Below are 25,283 nucleotides of genomic sequence, written 5' to 3'. Positions count from 1 at the left end.
AGAAATTTATGTTTTAATGAAAGAGAGGCATAAAGAAGTTTACACGTAAAACAAAAAATTATTTCAGATAAATGCCATAAAGAGAACATGGTATCAGACAGTAAGTACAGAATGGCAAGATCAGAATGGTCTAAGGAGTAGCACCTGAAAAGCATATTGGCAAAGGAAAAAACAAGTACAAGGTTCCATAGGCAGGAAGTTCTTGAATAGCAAAGCAGACAAATATTTGGAGTGGAGTTTGTTTTAGACAGTGGCCCAATTACATGGATCCCTCAGGCCATTCTAAGAAGAGGATTTAAAATGCAATTGGAAATATATAGGTGAGACCTGATTTGTTTTCTAAAAAAAAAAAATTAACCTTCTGTATGAGGAATGAATTGTAAAATCATCAGGAAGAGTTACCTCTCAAGCTTCAAAAATACCCATAATGGTTTATTTCTTGGATAATATTCCTACAGAATGGATACATGGGTGCTTGTTACTTTTGAAACCGTATGTATTTCCATAAATTTCTGTACCAAATTTCATAATTTTTTTTTCCAAAAGATTTTATTTATTTATTTATTTATTAGTTCTCAGCAGACACAACATCTTTGTTTGTATGTGGTGCTGAGGATCGAACCCGGGCCGCACGCATGCCAGGCAAGCACGCTACCGCTAGAGCCACATCCCCAGCCCCAAATTTCATAATTTTTTAAAAAGCAAATTTAAGAGATATAAGAGCAGAAGCAGAGAAATCAACTAAAATGCTGCTTAACCATCCAGAAATGAAGTGATGGTAACTTGTGTTAGGGTGGGAGCAGTAGGGGCAAAAGTAATGAAATTTAGAATATGCATTGGCATTACAGTCAATAGGGCCTTTCTGGATGTAGAGAAGAGGCAGAAACAGAAACCAAGGATGACCAGTACTTATCAATAAGGGGTAATTTTGCCCAAGGCATACATGCAATGTCTAAATCTATTTCGGGTTGTCACAAGTGGTGATAGGCCAAAGGGGGATGCTGACATCTGTAGGGAGAAGACAAGGAAGCTGCCAAACATACTAGAATAGCAGAACAGTACAGCAAAACAAAGATTTTTCTGGTCTAAAATGTCAGTAGCACTGAAGGTGAGAAATCCTGGTCTAGACTGATTCCAACTTCTTCCCATTCTAGCATATCCATACCTCTATCAAAAATATATATATATATTATATATGTACATATATATGTATACGTGTGTGTATAGAGAGGTTCTTACTTTCAAAACCTAAATAAAACTAAAATATACATGAAATAAAGGTTGTTTGGGGGGAGGGAGGTAAATTATATAACTCTGGTAAATTATGTTGACCAGAAGGCCTAACTGGTATCTAATTAATAAAACATGAAAAAAACAATTACTCATTAATAAATATTTGTTGGTCAGACAAATAAAAATATAAAGTTTCTGTTTGGCAATACACCCAACACTGCTTTTATAGTTTGTTGATATACTGTAGTCTAATACATTAACTGCTTTCCCAAGTACAAAAAAAAAAAAAAAAAACAACTTTTTTTTGGTACTAGGGGTTGAACCACAGGCTTTTTGCCACTGGGTTACATTCCTATACCTTTTTATTTTTTTAGATTAATTCACGGAAGACCAAAGTACCACAAAGTTGAAGAAGTTCATTTTACCTCATTTTGTTAAAATAGAAGTTTGGGAAACAGAATAAGAAACCATTGTGGTATATTCAAGTACGAACAGAATGACTTGTAAAATACCCTAACTTGTCTCTGGAACTACTGCTACTATTAATGAATAAAATATGCTCGCTAAGTTCTGAAAAGCAAAAATCTGAAATTATTTGGTAAATATATTAATAGAAATTTCCCCCGCCCCCCCCCAAATCAGTTAGTCCAGGGATGACAATCCGAACATGACCTTACATTTGAGTACACACAGATGAATGGGAAAAACAGAAGCCACAAAATCAATTCTGGGCAAGAAACGGATGTTAAATTATAAGGACCTCAATAAAAATGGTCAGGGACCCACAACCTATATCATCAATTCTGATTAACACTGATTTTTATAAGTAATCGCGTTTTCAACAGATAGTCATTGTCAGCCTGCTCATTCACTAACTTAAAAAACGTGGAAATCAGCTCGATAATTTATAATAGACTTCCAACCTCAGTTCATCCCCAGTTGTGATAAAACTCCAAAATCTTGACAGCCTAGAGGTAAATACAGGGACGCTTTACTACCCTGAAAATCATGCTGGGTTTCCACTAAGCCAGGGAGGCGTTTTCAGAAGCTTAGCCGCACGGCGTCCGGGGCGCGCTTCTCCCAGGCGCTCTCCGGGCCGCGGTGCTCTCGAGACACTGTTGCGTTGTCGTCACGCCCCTCGGCGTCAAGCCCTTCCTCGCCGACACACAGAATAACCCCTGGCGGAAATTTTTCCGCACTACCTTCCAGGGGCAGCGGCTGGTAAGCAACAATTACTCTTTTTCCTTCAAGTTTTCTGCAACCCAAACCCAACGGCCGCCTCCGCGCCAGTTCTACCCACCAACCCGAAGGAACAATTACCCAGCCTCACCCCAACAACGCGCGGAAAGGAGGCGCCAAGATAAACCATATTCTCGCGAAACTTTAAACCCAGTTCTCGCGACGCTCTCTGCTGCTCCTTCTTTCTCAGCCCCACCCCCCACGGCAGCACGTAGCCTCAGAAACATCGCGGGATTTCCATCTTTCAGTCTCCGCCCCTTTACGGCACGATGGTCGCGCAAGAATGTGATAGAAGCTCGACGGTCGCCATTTTCTTCCTTTCTTAGCAGTTTGCTGAGAGGAGGTCTCTGTGAAGAAGCGGCAGCGGCTCTTGTAGTGTAGCCATGGCAGACTATTCAACAGTGCCTCCACCCTCCTCTGGGTCAGCTGGTGGTGGTGGTGGCGGCGGTGGTGGAGGAGGAGTTAACGATGCTTTCAAAGATGCGCTGCAGAGAGCCCGGCAGGTAAGTCTGGATCGCACGGCGAGTTCCCGAAAGACCACAGTAATTGGCCCGCTGACTGTGTAGGCCGCTATCTCTTCCAGCGTGAGGAAGAGGAAAGAGGTGCTCTTCCGGGCTGAAATTTGAGAAGATTCACATTGTTCTACGTTGATAATAGCGACCGGAGACCAGAACTCAAGTTTTGTGTTCTTAGCGTTGGAACTCCAACGCATGGTACTCCGAGATGGCATTAAGTCTCGCCCAGTTCTGCAGTACTAGCACTTCCAACAAGTTAGCTCAGCCTCCCCTCACTCTTCCTTAGAACGAATGCCTTTTTTCATGGTATGAAGCGCGTGTAGTTTTACACAATAGGATGGAAGGTTCTGGTAATTAGTTTGGGAAAGGGCTAGGGTCCGTCTACAGGAGTCTCAGGTAGTAAGGGAAGGGATTTGTCATTAAAGCAGTCTTTTCAGCTTCCAGCTCTTTTGAGCTCTCCCTCCCAATTAAAGCAGCTTTCGGTAACGTTCACCTTCATTTCTACAAGGAAGCGATTCTAGAAAGCACCAAGCACCTTCCTTTGGGCGGGATTTGTGTGTGAGTCCTTCCTCCTTTCTCAAAATGGCCTCAGGCCCATTATACCCGCGGTTTCAATTTGAATCTGCCTCTCTGTTCAGAGTCGTAAATTGACCAGACCTCTTTGTATTACGTAGGTGCGTACATTTGCCCTGAAGGCACTTCTTTCCCAGGCTAAAGCCATTTTTAAAAATGGTTTTTGTGCTCCCGGCACCTGGAAGATTACTTAACTTGAATGTTCTTTTTAGATGTCCCCTGATGCGCTTATGCTTTAAAATATGTGATATTGGTGCGGTCTAGTCTCTAAACTAAGGTCGGAATATGTACTAGGTGCTAGGCATTTTAGACCAGTGTCAGGCGAACTGTAAGTGGAAACCAGTTTCCATGGTTAGGAGTTCACTTCATTAACTTTTTACCTACCAGCAGGATTGAGGCAAAAATCAAAATCTATAGTGAACAAAAGTTCATCATTAAAACTAGTTGTGCATTTTTTAAACTACAGAGTATTTTTTTAAAAAGCAGTTGAGACATTTATGTACCAAACAGAAACACTGTTAGCAAGTTTTAAATAAGATTGGGTTGGAAGACTTAGCAATCTTTATTAAAACTAGTATTTTGTGCCACACTATTCATAGACATAGGGGTTTTTTGTTTTGTTTTTTTGCACTTGGTGCTGGGGATGGAACCTCACATGCCTGGGCAAGGTCCCTACCACTGAACTATATCCTCAGCCAGAGACTGGAAATTATTTTAAGGTGTGAATTGGATTCTCTCACTTTTTAGAATGTGTGATAGTCAGAGAACCAAAGGCAAGTAACAGAATTTCTGCATTTAATGTTTTCGTTTATACGCCTGTAGACAAAATACGGACACTTAATTCATCAGCTTGTTCTCATAAAGCATTTCTGCTGTGAGTCAGGAACTGTAAAGGAATACGGGATAAGGGGTTGTTCAAGGCATTGGAGAATGAGTTTGGCCAATAAAGAAAAAGCATCATGTGCAAAGGTATAAGGATTTTGGGAATGGCCAGAACCCAAGAGTGAAGTTATTGGAACATAGTATTGAGTGGAGCAAGGAAGGTGGAAAGAGGTGAGAAAAATACAGATGGATCAGATATGATAGACTTTGGGTTGCTAACAAGCTTGATTGTGGTAATAAGAAAATGGTGGTGTAATACTGCAGGTGTCCATCATATCTGACATTTCAGGTTTATGACCATGAACTCCCATAAGACCTTGCCAATAGTTGGTACTCAATACTTTCTGAGTTTTGTTTTGACAATAATATAGTCTTTAAAAATGCATGTTATTAGCTATATCAGATCCTGTGTCTACAGAAGTTGTATATCTTGTTGGTCTCCAGGCACATTTTTCACAAGTAGAATGCAACTATATTTGACCCAAATGCATTTTTTTAATCAAATATTTGTGGACCCTGCCTTAAATTTGAATCATATGTATGCTGATTTGTCATGATAACTAGCAATTTGTTGAGGCTATGCTGCATATTAAACTCAGAGCTAAACATATCTTGTTGATTAATTTGATTTTTGCCATCTTGCCACAGGTAGGTGTAGAGACTTTTTTACCATTTCATTATATGCAAATGTGGTAAATGACAGTTTTAGAAAGAAATAAGATCAGTTCCATGTCTCCACCAAAAACATAAGAGGCATGTAGTGGACTGAAAGTTGGCATTTAGATAGTTATCTTCTGAGAATTGGCTTTTTTAAAAAACTAACATTGGGGCTCAGTGGTAGAGCATTTGCCTAGCAAGTGTGAGGCACTCGATTTGATCCTCAGCACCACATAAACAGAATAAAGGTCTATAACAACTAAAAAAAAAAAAAATACTAATCTGTTGAGTTTCCTATTTGGATTTTAGGGATGGCCAGTGAAGAAGGTCGAAGTGCTTAAAACATACATATATGTATGAAAGCAGAGTAGAGTAGGGTCCAAATAGAAAGTCTGGATTATTCAATGTTATTATTAGTGCATTATAGCTATATATGATAGTGGAGTTCATTTTGATATTCACCTATGCATGGAATATAATTTATTGCATTTCAATCCCTATGCTTCCACTTTCCCTACCCTCCTTCCTCTCACTGTTCCCCTTTACATACTGGTGATCTGCTTATTGTATGCTTGGATTATTTTTGTATATTTTCAAAGTAAGAAGTTCCCACACTTAATGTATAGAATTGAGTATATCAGGAAGTTAGTTGGTTTTTAGGAATTCTATATTAAATTAACCCTCTTTGTAATAACTTAGAAAATATATTTGAGGGCTGGGGATGTGGCTCAAGCGGTAGCGCTCGTCTGGCATGCGTGCGGCCCAGGTTCGATCCTCAGCACCACATACCAACAAAGATGTTGTGTCCGCCGAGAACTAAAAAATAAATAATAAAAATTCTCTCTCTCTCTCTCTCTCTCCCTCCTCTCTCACTCTCTCTTAAAAAAAAAAAAAAGAAAAGAAAGAAAATATATTTGATCAAATCTCTTAATATTTATACTAAAATCTTTAATGTCTTTGTATTTACTCTGTTTTTGAGATATTACTGGTTCTTTAAGCGAACTAAGTATCAACTTTCATTTTCATATGCATAGTTGTAGAACTATTCCATGATTAGAAATGTTTAGTAAATTATGTACAAGTAAGTATTCTTTCTGTGGAAGTTCCTTAAAGTTCAAGGCGTGTTGCTTTGCAAATTCAGAGCTTTGTAAATGCCATTTACTGTTTAAGTTCTTAAAGTGCTAAATGTTTTGAGACTGAAGGAGTTCAAGTATGATTAGGGAAACTTTGAGGAAGGAAATAAGATTAAATTGTATGCCCAAAGATGAAAGTAGGCTTCTTAGGGGGAAAAAATGAAAAATGGATAAGGAAGTTTGCATTCATCAAAGCTTTAGAATCAGGGAAATCAAATTATGTGCCTTTTATATCATGCATTTCAATAATATACCCTGTGTTGTAGGTATTTGCATTTATGGATGAGGAAAAGGTAAATCTAGGAAACCTGGAAAGATAGTTATTATGTGGAATACGATACATACTGGCTTTAAGTGATCCATATTTGATTTAAGACACCAATATCCTTGAATATACTCAGCCTCTCCAGTGTCCTGATTATACACAAATGTGAAGCAGTTGGATTAGTTCTTTTAATCTCACATCAGGATCTCTTGGGAATTTAGTCACCAACAGTTTTTTTTTTTTAATTTTTTAAACATGGATGATTTCAGACACAAAGTTAAAATGATATGATTAAACCCTCATAAGTCCATCACACATCTTTAATGATGAGTATAATACAGAGTATTGTGGAGTTTGACCTTTGCCAGTAATAATAGTTCCATTTTTCTTTTCATAGAAGAATGCAATAAATGCCCATTGGCTGTGCCCTGTTTGTGACTTCAAGCTGGTATTTCTTACATGGAGTTGGTTTAGTCAAATAAAATTGTGTGCCCCTTACCACTTACTGTTCTACCACTGAGCCAAATTCCCAGCCGTTTTGTTGTTGTTAAGATAGGATCTTGCTAAATTGCCTAGACTGGCCCCAGATTTGTAATCCTCCTGCCTCAGCCTTCTGAGTAACAGCAATTACAGGAATGCACTGGCTGTCCCACTCTTTGTGGGTGGCAGAGGATACTGGGGATTAAACCTAAGGCCTTGTACATGCTGGGCATGCACTGTACCCCAGCCCTTTTATTTTGAGACAGGATCTCATTAAGATGCCTTGAATTGAGATTCTCCTACCTCACCCTCTCAAGTAGCTGGGATTACAGGCACACATCGGACTGGTTGCCCCACTCTTAAAATTAACACTTATTTAAGAGAATGGCTTTTTTGAGAGATTGAACCCAGGGGTATTTAACAACCAAGGCACATCCTGAGCCATTTTTTTTTTTTTTTTTAAGGGAGAGAGAGAATTTTTAATATTTATTTTCTAGTTCTCGGCGGACACAACATCTTTGTTGGTATGTGGTGCTGAGGATCGAACCCGGTCCGCAGGCATGCCAGGCAAGCACGCTACCGCTTGAGCCACATCCCCAGCCCTGAGCCATTTTTTATTTTGAGACAAGGTCTGGCTAAGTTGCTTAAGGCCTAAGTTGCTGGGGCTGGCTTTGAACCTGGGATCCTTCTGCCTTAGCCTCCTGGGCCACTGGGAGTACACCATCATGAGGAAAGCCTTTTAGAAAGAATTATGATTTTCTAGCTAAGATTTTCTTAGACTAGAGCTCCCTAGGCTCCAGCATTTATTCTTAGAATAACATTGTCTGGTGGAAATATAATGCAAGCTCTGTATTTTGTTTGACCCAACATACACAAAATATTATCCTTCCAATGTGTGTTTAATATAAACTTTTCAGATGTTTTATATTCGTCCATTAATTGCAGTTTTTCAGTATCCCAAGTGCATGTTTTACACTTACAGAGCATGCCGGTTTGGACTGACCACAATTTAAGTACTCAGTAACCACATGTGTCTACTAACCATTTAATTAACCACCATAGTACTACAGTCCTAGAAGTGGTCACATACTCTGTGATCACAAACATCTTTAAAAGCCATGGGGAAAAAATATGGAAAGATAGCATTAGGATCCAGATTTTCTTCAAAACTAGTCTTTTTCCTTAACGATGACTGATTTCAGCTACTTTGTTAATTCTTATATGGATGTATTGGAAGCTTCATTTCAGACCATGATTGGTTGTTAACTGTGAAGTATTAATAATATTGATAAATTTGAACTATGGTTTTAGTTTGCCATTGTATCAAGTGACTTTGCTTTTGTGAGCTGAATAATTTATAGTAGTTTGTGTTGCTATCCTTGGTAATGGTGTGTTTTTGTTTTTTAAGATTGCAGCAAAAATTGGGGGTGATGCTGGTACATCATTGAATTCAAATGACTATGGTTATGGGGGACAAAAAAGACCTTTAGAAGATGGAGGTAAGTTATAGCCATAAGTAATTTTAATTGTTTCAGAAAGCATTTAGTTGAAATTATTTTGAATATTTGTTATGATTCCTAAAATTGTAAGGTTTATATTAGCTTCAAAAGTAAAGTGGGGAAAGGGAGACCTAGACAAGGTAGGTAAAATTTGATTCAACTAGAAAGTTTTGTCTTAGTAGAAAACAAGTTGATTTTTCCCTCTTAGCATTGTGCCAGATTGACAGTTTGCACAGACTTCTCATTAATACTGAAAACAAAACTATAAATAGTTTAGGAAACACTTTACTGTTTTTTCTTATGTGAATGAATTTTTATATGCTGTATTTTCATCATTTTACTATTTCAGGTTTCATTTTACAGATTAAGGTTTCTGTAGTTTGCTACCCTGGTGTGCTTCTTGTAGGTTATAACACTTTTATGTTATTTTGTGTTTCAGGTTTATAATTTTAAATGTGGATTAAAACAGTGGATTTATAGTTTTCTATTTAAAAAAAATAATTGTTGAAGCTTCTGAACTTAGAAATCTGTACATTTTTTGTTTTAGGTTTGATTATAAATTTTGATACACTTTCTTTGGCCCTTTTTTTAAAGGAGGATTCTGACCGAGCCCATAGAATATGTATTTGTAGCTTTGACCAGGAGAACTTGGTTTCCTCTTATTTAAGTGTCTTTCGTATTTGTAGTGAGGTTTTTAATATTTTTAAAAAATGAGCTAATGATGCTTCAGATGTTGTATGTAATGTATTCTTTTTATTTTATGTGTAGATGGCTCTTGGACAAGTCCGAGCAGTACAACACACTGGGAGGGAATGCCCTCTCCTTTTAAAGGCAGGAATTTTTATTTATTACCTGTGTTTAGTATGTAAACGTGAAATAAACCAGTGGATTCTTAAATGGACACAAACTTTCTTTTGGATTGTGTCTGAATTTTTGCTGCACAACAATCTTTATTTTATGTTTAATCATTTAAATTTGAAGGGGGGAGGAGAAGATAATTCAATCAGCTATAGGTTGTCTGTTGTAAGGTATGCATTGTATTCATCTCTAATGGATTTAGATAAAGATAGTCATGTAGTTGCTTTGAATTCTGAAGTTTTACACAGTGAAATGTTTACAGATAATAGAACAGTTTAGATTGAGATTGCCTTGTAATGTGATTTTTTTTTTTTCCTTTTTGAATCTAGTTTTGTGGTCACTGTCAAATACACTCAACTTTGGATATATCAGATTTTTACATTTCGATAGCCCACCCTCCCCCCACCTGGTTTTTAGTACCTACAGTGGAAGCATCATTAGCCAATAGCATGTGATGTTTTGCTAGTAATCAAGATACTTTGTCTTATATATCATTCTAAAGTGTCTTAACACTTTAAGGTCAGTGATTTGATATAATGAAAGGTTTTTTTTATAATGTCTGTGCATTTTTTAAACACAAGGATAATGAAAGACTAGCTTTTCGTTAGATTATTGGGAGTAAGTTGAGGTTTGGCAATTTTGGTTCAAGTAATAAGCCATTCTACCAGATTTTTAATAAATGTTTATAACTATTTACTCTTTGGCGGGAGGCGCTTTGTCCTTACTGGTAAAAATTGAAAGACTCTTAATTTTTCAGATCAACCAGATGCTAAGAAAGTTGCTCCTCAGAATGACTGTAAGTATTAATTTAAGCTGGGTTTTAAAAGTACCTGAATTTTAATATTGAGGGCTTATTTCTATTTTTAGTGAGGGCTTATTTCTATTTTTAGTGAGTTTTTGAAATTTGATTGGTCTTTTAGAATGTGAAGCCTGAATTCCCTTGTAAATATATGCCTTTCCTTTATTTATATTTTATTCCTTTTAGCAGTCCTTATGGCCAGGCATATATAAAGATTGATTTCTAGGCTATTATAAATGTTATTTAACTGTTCTATTTCTTAATCTATGCTTGTATCACTTGGATAAGGAAAGTTTTGTGCTTTTTGTTAATATATTTGCCCTTTCACTGTCTTTCTCATCAATTGTCAATGTTGATTGAAATCATCTATATAAAATTGTATTCTCTCCAGAATGTTCTTGCATTAGAATGTCTGATTTGATTGTTGTTAAAAGTAAAAATAAATTTTGAATTTTTATTTAATTTTTTGATAGCTTTTGGAACACAGTTACCACCGATGCATCAGCAACAAAGGTATAGTCAAAAGTTTTTTTAAAAGTACTTTGCAAGTGTGAATTGAACTATATGTACAAACATAAGTTAATGTTTAGTGAATATATGTCAATAGTTTTTTTGCATATGTAGTTCATTTCCTTCTATTGGGAAGACGATACAAAGGGATGGGGTCTTTAGTTTGTTTGTTGTTTTGAGAGAGATCCATTTGAGATTTGGCAAAACAGGTGGAATAGATTACATTTTAGAAGAGCTAAGGTGAATTAAAATGACATTTCCTGAACTTCATCCTAACTCCTTTGCCATTCATGCCTTTAGACTATTCAGTTTACCATCTCTTCCTCATTTAATAGGTTTCACTTTATTTAAGATGCTTAATTTAACTATACTACACAAAGAATAAGACCATATTTTGCCAAAATTATGTGCTTGGAACCTTAGTTTAAGCCGTTAGGAAGCATTAGACTTAAATTTAGATTACCATTATATATAAACATTATCTTTTCTTGAAGGAAATTTTTAGTTACTCTTATTTCTTAGCAGATCTGTAATGACAGAAGAATACAAAGTTCCAGATGGAATGGTTGGATTTAGTAAGTAACCTATATTTAAGTTTTGAAAACATAAAGCATACTTTGTATTCTTTCGGCAAATAATTTTTCTTTTTTTTTAACTAGTAATTGGGAGAGGAGGTGAACAGATCTCACGCATACAGCAGGAATCTGGATGCAAAATACAGATAGCTCCTGGTAATTATTTTCTTGGTATTTTCAAAGTGACTAGAAAATGTGTATTATTTTTAAGCTGCTAGTTATAATGATGCAACTTGTTAGCATTTTCTTGACCTAAAATTTTATTTTATTTGTAGACAGTGGTGGCCTTCCAGAAAGGTCTTGTATGTTAACTGGAACACCTGAATCTGTCCAGTAAGTATGAAAATCTTAAGTCTACTTAGAGTAATAACATGAAGACTCTGAACTTTGTCTTTGCTCTTAAACTGCTTCAACACCATTGTCTTCCTCTCCCCTTCCCTGAAATTTAACTCTTCAAAATTTATACCTCATGTCTTTCTTGATTAGGGTTCACTCTCTGAGCCATGGAACACAGAAAATGACTAAAACCAATTTTGTATCTACTGCAATCTCTACTTTGGGGCCTGGAGAAAAATACATACAATCACACTGACTGGTGTTACATAAAACTCATAACCATTAAGCTCAACTCAAGTAGATCCATTGCACATTTCTTTCTCTTTTTTTTTTTAATATTTATTTTTTAGTTTTCCGCGGACACAACATCTTTGTTTTGTATGTGGTGCTGAGGATCGAACCCAGGCCGCACGTGTACCGGGCAAGCACTCTACCGCTTGAGCCACATCCCCAGCCCAATCCATTGCACGTTTCAAATCTTCAGCATCGAACCCCTTCTTTCCTACCAAAGTTCATTTAGCAAGAACATAGAAACAAAATGTTAGGAAGTTTTCTACCTCATTTTTCCACTAAAACTTTAACAGTCTTCATTTCTACTCTATATGCACAGTACTCAGATACAGATCTTGCTTACCCTTACAATTCAACTGACTTTCTCCTGCATCAGTAGTTTTTTCCTTTTTTAAGGTAATTTCTAATAACAGGTTGAAAGTCTATCCATCTTAACAAAAACATCTTTGAAGCCTCACATTATATTTATCTGACTAGCAAAGGTCCCTTAAGAGTTGCTATGCTTAGGTTATCATTTATTCATTTTCATTTTCTCTTGAACTCATTCATCATTCCAACCATTCTGCTGAAATTTCTTTTTCCAGCATTACAGTGTGCCACCACTCCTTCAGTCTGTCAGCAGTATTTGACACAGTGAACCTCCTTGAAATACTAGATTTATTTGATTTTTGAGGCACCAACTTATCTGATTTTTCTTAGTGGTTCTGCTTTGTCTTCTAGGCCTTAAAACATGGAAATGCCCTAAAAAATATATCAATGCATGCTCAATAGATGACTTCATTTAGTCTTTTAAACTACATGTGATAAATGAGTTTATATGCCATGAGTTTTATATTTTCCAGCATTTTCAGTCCTTTTTCTAAATTGTCTTCATTCTTTTTTTTTTTTTTGGTCAGTGGACCTTTATTTTATTGATTGATAAGTGGTGCTGAGAATCGAATGTGTAAGAATTAATTAATTCTTACACATTCTAGGCAAGTGCTCTCTGCCACTGAGCCAGAGCCACAGCCCCAACCCCAACATGTCTTCATTCTTGAGGCCTCCTTTATCTGTTTTGTATGTACATGTACACATGCTTACATTCTCTTTGTCCGGCTTTGATTTTCTTTATTTTCACCTAAGAAATGATGTTATTTATTTGATATATGCTATTTTTATGGATTTAATGAAGTAAAATCAGATTAAGTGAGCAGAATTGTGATTTTAAAGTGTAAATGGGCTGGGATTTATCTCAGTTTAGAGCTTCTGCTTTAATATGCCTTAGGCCTTTGGTTTAATCCCCAGCACCAAAGGAAATTAAATAATTTAATTTTTTGAGGAATCAGCTAAATTCTGAGATAACTTTAGAATTTGAGCACTTCTTGAAAACTTTTGGACTGTTCTCAAAAATAAGTCATGTATCTAGAAATTTATTACATAGTGGTGACCCACCTGTAATTCCAGCCATGCAGACGGCTGAGGCAGAAACACTGGTTGCAAATTCAAGGCCAGACTGGCTACCTTAATGAAACAAAAATGGCCAGTTAGGGATATAGCTCAGTAGTAGAGTCTTACCCAGGTGAAGGAAGTAAACAAAGAATCTAAGTTTTATTGCCAAGTCTCAATCTTGGCTCTTGGGCATTTAATTAAAAGTATAGTAAGTAACTTTGAAGCATCTATTAGAATAGGATTACTTGATATATGATGTCTGTTTTTGGGTAAGCTTGGGTATGCTAAACTTCATTATTTTATATGAATTTAACAGATCAGCAAAACGGTTACTAGATCAGATTGTTGAAAAAGGAAGACCAGCTCCCGGATTTCATCATGGTGATGGACCTGGAAATGCGGTTCAAGAAATCATGATTCCAGCTAGCAAGGCAGGATTAGTTATTGGAAAGGGAGGAGAGACTATTAAACAACTTCAGGTATGATTATATTGTAAAATGTTAAAGCTTTTAATCTACTTTGAAGCTAGTTTTTTTCCTTTTCCTTTCCTCTTTTATTGACTCATAGAATTTTTATTATTTTAATAGGAACGGGCTGGAGTTAAAATGGTTATGATTCAAGATGGGCCTCAGAACACTGGTGCTGATAAACCTCTTAGGATTACAGGCGACCCATACAAAGTTCAAGTAAACTTCACTTTATCCTTTATTAAGGGGTTGGATGGGTTTAGACACATGAAGAATTAAAATGTTTTAAGACCAGCTTTTTAAGTCATCTATGTTTTTCTACTTTAGCAAGCCAAGGAAATGGTGTTAGAATTAATTCGTGATCAAGGTGGTTTCAGAGAAGTTCGAAATGAGTACGGGTCAAGAATAGGAGGAAATGAAGGGATTGATGTAAGTAAAGAAACAAATCAGAAATGGTTGTATGGTAATATATAAATATAGTAGTGTTTTTCCTGTTTGGGGTTAGATAGCCTTCTTTAACATTTTATCCCTTTTTTACTTTATACTTTACCAGACTGTGTTCTGTATCTTATTACTGTACTGGATATATATTTGATATATATCCTGTTGTGATTTGATGCAGATTGATTCTGGGGAAATTTCTTTTTTTATATATATATATATACACTTTGTTTTCTTTGCATAAGGTTCCAATTCCAAGATTTGCTGTTGGCATTGTAATAGGAAGAAATGGAGAGATGATCAAAAAAATACAGAATGATGCTGGTGTTCGAATTCAATTTAAGCCAGGTGAGTACATATATTTAATCTTTTAAGTATTGGTAACAGCTAGTTTGGAGGGTTTTGGGTTTTTTTAGTGGTGCTAGGAAGTGAACCTAGGGCCTTGTGCATGCAAGGAACAGCTAGATTTGACACACATTTAATGTTTAATTTCAATTTGTTTCTAAGATGATGGAACAACACCTGATAGAATAGCACAAATAACAGGACCTCCTGACCGATGTCAACATGCTGCAGAAATTATTACAGACCTTCTTCGAAGTGTTCAGGTTTGATAGAAAGTTATTATTTCATTTTGTTTGCATTGGAGAAGTATTTTCCTTTATATCTGAAAGTGCCCCTTATATTTTTGTATTATAGTCCACTTGATATTACTTTATTAATCACTAGAAAGTGTAAACTGCTTTAAGGGACTAACCTTGGAGCAGAATAAGTATCCTCCCTTATTCACCCAGTATAAAAAAAATAGAAGTTATTGTTTTTGTCAAATTATTTCTGAACTGGTCTCTAAATTTCTGGTTTGATAATAGAGAGTTGGGGAAAATAATTTTGTCATAGAAAAAAAATGTTCATTTCTATGCTGACTTCTTGTCTTTTCCCTCCTTAGGCTGGTAATCCTGGTGGACCTGGACCTGGTGGTCGAGGAAGAGGTAGAGGTCAAGGCAACTGGAACATGGGACCACCTGGTGGACTACAGGAATTTAATTTTATTGTGCCAACCGGGAAGACTGGATTAATAATAGGAAAAGGCAATGTATTAAATTTTTTTTAATATTTAACACATAACTTAGTTTTTCTGGATAGTATTTCTGATGCTTTTGTAAACAGGTAGCAATAATTTTTCTCTTTGGCTAAATTTTAATATAATTTCAATGAAATATGTTTATGTTAATGTAATAATAAAACAAATGAAGTATTTTATGTATACTTACAGAAAAAGAGTGGGATTTGATATTAATTGGCTCCTAGAGATAGGGGGACCAGAAACTTACTGGTGTAAGAAACTTGACTCATAGAGTGGTTTGGGGATATAGCCCAAACTCTATTAGTAGAGTGCTTGCCTCGTGTGCATAAGGTCTTGGGTTCAATCCCTGGCACCACCACCCCCCAATTTTTTTTTTCCCCACAAAAAAAGTGGTTTGAGTGGGTTTCTTTCTTAGTTTACTTTGTTTTTTCCTGAATCACATATTCTTAATAAGTTTTATGTGGGGCTGGGATTGTGGCTCACATGCATGAGGTACTGGGTTTGATCCTCAGCACCAAGTAAATGTAAAATAAGGATATTGTGTTCACGCATAACAAGTTTTATGTTTAGAAATGTGTTATAATACACATTAAAGAGTGTGTAATTTTAAGTGAACTTTAATACAGTTTTAAAAATGCTTCATGCAATTGAAATGTAGAATGAATGAAAATCCTACTAGAATATTGTCAGGGTAGTGCCCCCAAAATTTTTACGGCTATTTAATAGTGACCATTTTGTTTTGAATAGTATGTCTTATATCCTTTGAACCTAAAATTAATATCTTTTGATTTTAGGAGGTGAAACCATAAAAAGCATAAGCCAACAGTCTGGTGCAAGAATAGAACTTCAGAGAAATCCTCCACCTAATGCAGACCCTAATATGAAATTATTTACAATTCGTGGCACTCCACAGCAAATAGACTATGCTCGGCAACTCATAGAAGAAAAGATTGGTGTGAGTATGCTTTAAATTTCTAATTTATGTAAAGCATTAATTCAGATGCATCATAAGAAAGTGTACCATTTCTAATCTAAAGTATAGGTTTCTTAATAGAAGGCATCTGGCAATGGAAATAATTAATAAAATATACAGTTAAAGGTGCTTACAACCACCTTACAGTTGAGTGTACTCAGATAAGAGATGTATTAGCTGCAGACACAGTGTTAGTTTTGGTGAAAAGTTGTGAAACATAGCTGAAGGGAGTTCGTAATGAAAATTCAGTGTTTGTAAAAGTCCTAAGTATATACCCATGCCTGGTGAGGCAAAAAAAGATAAATTCAGTGGATCTCCCACTTCATAACACAAGAGTATAAATTCTGGTTTTTGGATTGGATTGTAATCATACAGGTTTTAGAATGAAGACTATTTGTATTTTTTTAATAAGTTCTATGATATGGATAAGTGTATTCGTTCTAAAAATGAATAGTTCTGGACTCAGTGATAACAGAGGTTTAATGCCAAAGCAGAAAATGAATAAATAGCACATTATAATTTTTTATTTTACTAACCTAGCAAGAGTGGGTCAAGATTTCTGTTGGATCCATGGAGAAATACACACTTAGAGAACCATTTTTGTATAATCAGTTTTTAAATTTTTTTAAGTTATAAAACTGATTATGACTTAACTACATGGGTTAAAAATCCCTTGACACAGTAACTGTGTGGCCTGAAGAAGTTATTCTGTGCCTGTTTCCTCCTATAAAATGAAGATAACAGTACCTAGTTCATAGACATGAAGAGATTAAAAATGAGTATGTTTCACTTAAAAATGCCTAGAATTTTGCCCTGTAAAATGTTTCCTTTTTTCTTTCTGTTAACTATTAATTGATGTGAGGGATGATGGCAATTAGAGGCAAGTTAATAAGGGGCTTAAAAGGTCATGAAACTGTTTCCCTGTTTCTTAGTGAGAAAGTTAACCAAATTAAATTAACACATGTCCAAAATGTCTCATGACTTGTTTTTTGTTTTTATATTTTAGTTGTAGCTGGATATAATACCTTTATTTTGTTTATTTCGTTTTATGCTGGGGATCGAACCCATGGCCTAACACATGCTGGGCAAGCCCTCTACCACTGAGCTACAACTCCAGCCCATGATGAGTTGGTATTAACTGAGAAAGGAGGGTTTTAGGCATTTAAATCAAATGTCTTTTCAAGTTGACTTGTCAAAAAAAGAAATAAGTGGGCTGGGTTGTGGTTCGGTGGTAGAGCACTTGCCTATGATGTATGAGGGACTGGGTTCATTCTCAGCACCATATATAAATAAAGGTCTGTCAGCATCTAAAAAAATTTTTTAAAGGGAAAGAAATTGGCTAAAGTTTAATTATCTGGCACAATATGGATATAAAAATTCTGGTTTATCAATTGTAAGTGGAATTTTCCTGCTATTTAGAAATGATATTTAAGAAGGAAAAAAGAATTCAATTGATCTAAATGGGATTCCAGGTACAGAAATAAAAAGGTTATGTGGCAGATTTTAGTTTGAGAGAGAATTAGTAAACTTCATATGTAATTTTATTCACATTATAGAATTTAAACATTTTGGGGGCATATCTCATCAGGATGGTTGTTGATTTAGGGGAGTAAAGATAGAGTAAATGCAGAAAAAATGGGAATAATTATCTGAGAAGTGTTTGATTAATATGGTAAATCAAATTGCAATGGAGATACAGAACTGTCTTCAAAAGAATTGAATAGAAGCTATATCAGTTCTTGAATTTATTTGTTAGTGCTATTTTTGTGAATTATGTCTCGATATGACAAGTACAAATACTTTGCAATAAGAATGAAGAAAGGAATAAAACTAAAATTTGTTACTGGTTTATATAAGAGGACAGAACTGTAAGATTATTTGGCCTTCGTGTTATTTTGACCACTCTTTTTCTGAATGTTTTGTGTTATCTTGGTTTTATTTTGCAGGGCCCAGTAAATCCTTTAGGGCCCCCTGTACCCCATGGGCCCCATGGTGTCCCAGGCCCCCATGGACCTCCTGGGCCTCCAGGGCCTGGAACTCCAATGGGACCGTACAACCCTGCACCTTATAATCCTGGACCACCTGGCCCAGCTCCTCAGTAAGTAGTACTACATTTGGTTCTCAACTTTTTTGTAAAGATTTTAAGTTTTGGTAAATTGTATTTTTATATTGATTTTCTTTTCAGTGGTCCTCCAGCCCCATATGCTCCTCAGGGGTGGGGAAATGCATATCCACATTGGCAGCAACAGGCTCCTCCTGATCCAGGTAAAGGAAAACATTATTTTTGTGTTATCTGTATCTGTCTACTATCCCTTGTTATACTCTTAAGTTTTCTGTTTGACTTCACATTTGCATGCATTGTGTTCACTCTTGCAGAATATTAGGCATTGCTTCTACCACAGTGTATAAGACTGAAATGATTTCCGCTTTCATGAAACTTTTTGGGCTTTCTCTACTTCTAAACTGATAAGAGTGCTAACAGCCAAAAGAAAGAAATACAGTGGCTTTGATTTTAGATACCAGTGTATCAAATGTTTATGGTGTGTTAATTGTAATTTGTCCACAAAAAAATTGTTTTAAGGGTCTAATAAAGTGTTAAATACTTGAGCTTTCCCTTCCCAGTTCTCAAATAAGCTTACATGAGCTGTCTGTGTTAGTATTCATAATAGGACAACTTAACATATCAGTAAAAATCAGGTTCATACTTAATAATTGCATGCTGGAACTCTAATTATACTTATTTTCTCATTCAAATCTGGATTTTTTTTTAATATGCATTCTAGTCTCTTGATTTTGCCATACCATATAGTTTACATTTCATATTGGGCAAATAGGCATTCTTCAAAACCACATGTCATTTATAAATGATTTTTTTTTTTTAACTGCTCTACCTACTTTTTGAACATTTTCCACTGGAGTAGTTTAAGAGAATGTATCCTGAATTATGGATTTCTTTATGCATAATGTATATTTATTGAAAGAAAAAATTAACACAATTTATTAAAATGAAATTGTTTAATTAAATTTGGATAAGCATTTTTGTATTTAAATGTGCTCCCATGTTATAAAATACCTTCATTTTATAGGAAGTTTGCTCTATGGAATCTGATGGCATGACAGTCACCAAAACCACAGTTTCTACTCACTTAAGGAACAAATTCACTTCTAGCATCTGGTTATACAAAGTTGAGTTTGCATAAATGCCCAAAGCTAAAGAATGTTCTCCCAGTGTAAGCAGCACTGTGATTGAAGGATTTACAGGGTACATACAGGTGTAGCATAAAAAAATTATTTGCTCTAGAACAGTCATAGTCCATCTTTTAAAAATTAAAAGCATTTTCTTTGGAACCTATTTTGAATGGTGTGATTACCAAGGAACAAGTCAAGAGTTTGAGCAGATTAAGGGGCACATTTATATATTTTGTCACTGCGTTTCAGGATTATACCTATGAGCACTGTTTTGGGTGAGTAGCATGATTAAAAAAAAACGATAGGAGTGAAAAGTGATCTTTGATTCATTGTCTCAGTTTCCCACGTGGAGTAGTAATGAAGTCCACTATAAATATACTATAAGCCCTAATCAATGAATATGACTTCCAGCATTGCTTTTGGTACATAAGTAACCCATTTAGCTAAAAGGTGACAGCTAGTTGGTTCGCCTCAGGTTTATTAGCTGTTCCTGAGTCTCTGGATTAGATGTTGCTTTTATTAGACTTATAGTTCTGTAATATTTTACTGTCAGTATTCTGTAAAATGATTTGTCAACATTTGTGTAGTGGTCGAACTTGGACTACAGAATTAAACAAATCTAGAACAGTACTAGTTCTGAAACTTAATGATTGTGGGACATTGAGGAAACTTTTGAACCCCTCTAAACCCGTTTTCTTACCTATAAAATGATGATAAATGAATGGATGTTATGTTGAATGAATAGTTAGTTTTCAGTACATATTAGATACAGTAACTATGAGACTGGTTTTCTTTTTATGGTTTACACATGAAGAAGTATAAGTGTTGCTTGTTAAAGTTTGTTTTATCTGCCTGGCGCTGAGGTGGGAGGATCACTTGAACCCAGGAGTTCGAGACCAACCTGGGCAACTGAACAAGAACCCAGCTCAGAAAAAAAAAAAAGTTTGTTCTATCTTAATTTTTCTATTCAGATATTGTATCAAGTAAAATATTTATATTTATTAGTAGGCATGCAGAAAATTACAGTATTGACATATCAAAGTGGTACATTGAGCACTTGGGAAAGATTTGGGGGGTGACTAAATACAGTATGTTGTAATTTTCTTTTTTCTAGAAATACTGCCCTTTTTTCTCAAGTTCCACAGTTGAGAATTGCTGCTGCTTTGGAATAAAGGCTGAACAAATTACTTATGGATATAGACTCTGGCTAAGGAAATATATTATTATAGATATAAAATAATAAAAAATATTTATATAACATTTTTAACTTATTACAAAGCACAGAACCAATAAGAGGACTTCTGTTGGCTGACCAAAAGGTTTCAGACTTCACATCACATATCAGTTGATTTATGAGAGGTGAATGAAGATGAGCCAAGTGCAGAGGAGACTTAGGACAAAAGGCCCAATCATGGTGACTTTAGAAAAGTACAAACAATTTGTTGTGGCTAGAACTTGGGTATTAGAGAGGTATTGACAAAAAAGAGATATGGGGCTAGAATAAGAAAGATAGCTAGATTTGTATCATCAAACATGTTGAATGTTGTGCTGTGCTTAAAAGCTTTGACCATCCTAAAGATTCTAGAGAATGAATACATTTCCATTAGGGCAGTAACATCAAGTTTATGACACCTCCTGTGAAATAGAATGAAATGTGGTTACTCTGTTTCTAAGATTTTTATTTCCTCCTGGAAAACAGGGCAAGACATGAGTCATAGTTCTAAAATAATCGCTTCCTTCTTATTGCCCCTAGAAATCTTTTTTTCCTTTAATCATTTTCCACATTGAACTGTTGCATTTGAGCTAAACTGGTTTAGAAGAACAAGGGCACAAGATAGTTTTAGATAAAGCACCGGGTTTGAAGCATTGGATCCAAGTTCATGTCTCAGTTCTGCTGCTCAAGTAATTTTGTAACCTTGAAAGTCTGTCACTAAGTCTCAATTTTCTATAATAGAAGCTAACAAAAATTAGAAAATTTGAAAGTTTCCATTTACTCTTTATTGTTGATTGGGGGGTTTATTTGTCAGAAAGCTGCATCTATGTGAGAGAGTAAAGAGATGATGGACTTTGGATATAAACCTTGAACCTTGTGTTTATTCCAGCTAAGGCAGGAACGGATCCAAATTCAGCAGCTTGGGCTGCTTATTATGCTCACTATTACCAACAGCAAGCACAGCCACCACCTGCAGCTCCTGCAGGTGCACCAACTACAACCCAGACTAATGGACAAGGTAACTATGGTAACTAAACAATTTATTTTGTATTTAAAAGTCAAAGCAGTCAAAATTATATATGAAGTGTATCACTGTATAATACCTAAAGTTTCTAACATTAAATTCAGTTATAACTTCAGTGTTATAGATTTTGCATTCTTAAGTTACTTTGAAATAATTTGAAACTTTTCATAAGAACAAAATCAGGAACACATAGATAGCCAAGTTATTGTTGTTTTATCCCCACCTACTCCATTACCCTCTCATGTATGTGTCCATGTTTATTGTCATCATTTCATTATAGAGCCCTGAAAATTAGTCTCCCAATGTTAATATATCATTACTATCCCAATGTGCTGCCTTTATTTAGATTTCACCAATTGTCCCAATACTTTCTCTCCTGATGCAGGATCCCATTTGATAATATAATATACTCTCCCCAATCTGAAATTGTTCCTCATTCTTTTTAATTTTTTTTTCCCCTCTGTTATATAGTAGAGTGCAGACTTGTGTTTTGTTAAAAGATTGCCAATCTAGGTCCCTTTGACCTTTTCTTTTTTGAGATGGATTCTCGCTGTATTGCCTAGGCAGGTCTTGAAAACCTGGGCTCCAGCGATCCTCCTGCCTCAGCTTCTCAAGTAACTGGGATTACAGGTGTGCACCACTGTGCCTGGCCTATTCAATCTTTTCTGTTGACCATAAGGTAATGCTTACTTGACAAGAAAACTCAAGGAACTATGCAGTGATGTTTATACTTTGAACAGGAATCAAAATGTTTAAATCTTCCATATCTGGTGACAGTAAGCTTGACCATTTGGTCATATTGATTGATGTGTGTTAGGTTTTTGGGCCATGATACTACCATTTTTCTCTAAAATTAATTAGTATTTTCTGGGGTATTATATTGAGATTATACTGTTCTTTGTCAAACTTCTATCAAACAGCCTTCATTAATAATGTCTGCTTTTAATACTAGCATGGTGATGATGATTTTATACTTGTACATTTATTGGTATTTTACCATAAAGAGCTTTCCCTTTTTATCCTATTTATATCCTATTTAGTTCTTTATATCAATATGGGTTCCTTTTGTATTTTTTTAAATCATTTTTTATTATTTTAATAATCAGATTGTCCTAAATTTGACCAGTCAGTAGTATCTTCAAGGTGGCTCCTGTATCCTTTTGAGTGCCTATAATTCTTTAAACACTTTCTTATTTTCTGGCACAATAAGATGTTTATTTTATGTTTCCGGGCTCTAGCCATTTCTACAAAGGTTCCTGATTTCCTTTGGTGGAGGGCAGAAGGTATCATAGGTTAAGCTCAGGGGCAGTCTTCATCACTCAGCCACCTCCCCAGACCTTTTTTAATTCTTTGAGACAGGGTTTCACTAAAATTGAAGAGGCTGTCCTGGAGCTTAGAATCCTCCTGCCTTGACCTCTGGAGTCTTTGGGATTATAGGCAACACAGCACCATGCCTGGCATGATTTCCCTTTAATGAAGGATGACGTTTAGTAACCAAATTGAATACGCATATTGCTACTGAGGTGTCATTACATCTAGCTTTTTTCGGCAGACAAAACTAGGAAATATTTGGGCATGGTGGTATACACCTGTAATCTCAGCTACTTGGGAAGTTGAGGCTGTAGGCCAGCCTAGGCAGTAAGACCTTGTCTAGGGCTAGGGAGTGTAGCTCATTTCAGTGGTACATCCTGGGTTTAAACCCTAATATCCCTCCCACCCAAAAGAAAAAAAAACAACTAGGAATAGTTCTTTAAAGTGTTTTCCCTTTTCATATTTAAAAATGATAAGGGCTTGGGCTGTAGCTCAGCGGCAAAGCACCTAAATTTAATCTGAGTTTAATCTGTGATACCCCCTGCTCTCATACCTGCATGTGTGAGGCACTGGGTTCGATCCTTAGCATTGCATATAAAACTAAACAAGTAAAGGCATGCTGTCCATCTACAACTTAAAAAAAAATTTTTTTCCTATATGGTGAGAATCAGGTGTCCTCGATGTATTTTCTTATTTGACATCAGTTTGCATATATATATATAAAATAACCAGTGTTATCTGTCCAATATCTCAATCTTGCACCATCTTCTGTTGTATATGTGTGTGTTTGCGCACTTGTGTGTGTGGTGATTAAATGCAGGGCTTTGTCCTCGCAAGGCCAGCACTCCTACCAACTGGGCTATATCCCCAGCCCCATCATCTTCTGTCTTTGACACTAGCAGGGACGACGCCACTACCACACAGCAACTCCCTTCTACCTCACTGCTCCATCATAGTCCACTGCCAATTCCTACACTCCAAGAAGCGGAAGGAAAGGCTCAAAATAGCCTATAAAAACTTTTAATCTTACTTTTTTGTTGTTTGTTTTTCTTTAACAAGGAGATCAGCAAAATCCAGCTCCAGCTGGACAGGTTGATTATACCAAGGCTTGGGAAGAGTACTACAAGAAAATGGGTATGTTGTGTATATTTAAATATATATATATGTGTGTGTGTGTCTCCTTATAATTTTGATTCATTAATTGTGATATTGAGGGAAATAATTACCAAAATTACATTATAAAATAACTGGATCTTCAGCCAGTACAAATAATTCTTACATTTGGTCTGGGTTTGCAGCATAGTAGTAGAGCACTTGCCTAACATGCAAAATCATGAGTTCAATCCCCAGCACCACACACTTAAAATAAAAACAAATCTTAAAAATCTGTAGTTATTAACAAGGAAATGCATTTGTTAATCAGTTTTTGCCGCAGTCTGGCTGGAACAAGATCATGAGCCACTCACACCTTGTAGATTCAAACAGCAATCCTTTATTCCCGAACTCACACCGGCTCTATACAAACACATTCTGGGGAAATCCAAGTTCTGGGCCCAAATTCACATACTCCACCAGGCTTTGAATCCCAGATACTTTCTGAATTCCACGGGAACTCAGGCAGCAGGATACGCCCTATTCCCAGCAGGAATAACCTTAATCCTGGAACTGTCCTAAACCAGGAACGCCCTAAACCCAAGGAGTGGGATACTTCCTAAAAAATGCAGGATACACCCTAAACCTGGATCCACCCTGGTCCTTGAGCAGGGTCACCTTTCTCAAACATACATGCAATGTCACAGCGAATGTCCAAGGCAAGTCCATTTCCACGAGTCCTTCCTCTAAGCAACATGGGGTACGCTGGCAAGGAAATTTCGATGTGTCATTCCTACTTGGCAGTGGCCCTCAGCAAGTTTTTATTTGTAACTAGAAGTTTTCTCACTGGCATATATGACTTTGAATATTGCTGAACTTTTGTCAAAGGCCAGTTAACCTTTATAACTAGCGTAAATGATATGAAGTTATATTTCTGAGCACCAAGCAGAAGTTGGTTGTGTGTGCTATTATTTTCGCTGCAAAATAGCAGGTAAGGTCTGGGGATATAGCTCAGGGAAGAATACTTGCTTAGCATGTACAAGGTCCTAGGTTTGATCCCAGCACCACCACCCAGTAAACAGTAAACTAGGTAAGAAGTAACCTACAGAGAAGGGAATTACTTAAATAACATTGGTATGTATGAAAAAGGGAAAATAAGTCACGTAGAAAAAAGCTTTTTCCTTCAATAACTATAGCTTACATAAAGCCATGTGCC

General features: G+C 36.0%; 1 protein-coding gene across 14 annotated transcripts in view; it reads left to right on the top strand.

Annotated features, from left to right (window-relative positions):
• Positions 1–2,567: 2,567 nt before the first annotated feature.
• Positions 2,568–25,283, top strand: part of Fubp1 (far upstream element binding protein 1) — a 33,506-nt gene continuing 10,790 nt past the window's right edge. For 3 of the 14 annotated variants that reach the window (XM_077803661.1, XM_077803654.1, XM_077803659.1), the window contains exons 1-19: positions 2,569–2,975; positions 8,386–8,476; positions 9,245–9,307; positions 10,092–10,130; positions 10,607–10,646; positions 11,166–11,218; positions 11,303–11,374; positions 11,494–11,551; positions 13,590–13,752; positions 13,861–13,959; positions 14,068–14,169; positions 14,427–14,529; positions 14,689–14,789; positions 15,128–15,269; positions 16,060–16,220; positions 18,185–18,336; positions 18,424–18,503; positions 21,530–21,658; positions 24,035–24,109. In XM_077803661.1, the coding sequence (XP_077659787.1) occupies positions 2,856–2,975; positions 8,386–8,476; positions 9,245–9,307; positions 10,092–10,130; positions 10,607–10,646; positions 11,166–11,218; positions 11,303–11,374; positions 11,494–11,551; positions 13,590–13,752; positions 13,861–13,959; positions 14,068–14,169; positions 14,427–14,529; positions 14,689–14,789; positions 15,128–15,269; positions 16,060–16,220; positions 18,185–18,336; positions 18,424–18,503; positions 21,530–21,658; positions 24,035–24,109 (1,843 nt within the window). In that variant the 5' untranslated portion in view covers positions 2,569–2,855. Of the gene's footprint in view, positions 2,976–8,385; positions 8,477–9,244; positions 9,308–10,091; positions 10,131–10,606; positions 10,647–11,165; positions 11,219–11,302; positions 11,375–11,493; positions 11,552–13,589; positions 13,753–13,860; positions 13,960–14,067; positions 14,170–14,426; positions 14,530–14,688; positions 14,790–15,127; positions 15,270–16,059; positions 16,221–18,184; positions 18,337–18,423; positions 18,504–21,529; positions 21,659–24,034; positions 24,110–25,283 lie in introns of all 14 variants that reach the window. The other 11 variants (XR_013344451.1, XM_077803652.1, XM_077803655.1 and 8 more) reach the window with 8 other exon arrangements.

This window comes from Urocitellus parryii, chromosome 11, assembly GCF_045843805.1.
Source record: "Urocitellus parryii isolate mUroPar1 chromosome 11, mUroPar1.hap1, whole genome shotgun sequence".
Lineage (NCBI taxonomy): Eukaryota > Metazoa > Chordata > Mammalia > Rodentia > Sciuridae > Urocitellus > Urocitellus parryii.
This window is presented reverse-complemented; position numbering and strand designations above follow the sequence as displayed.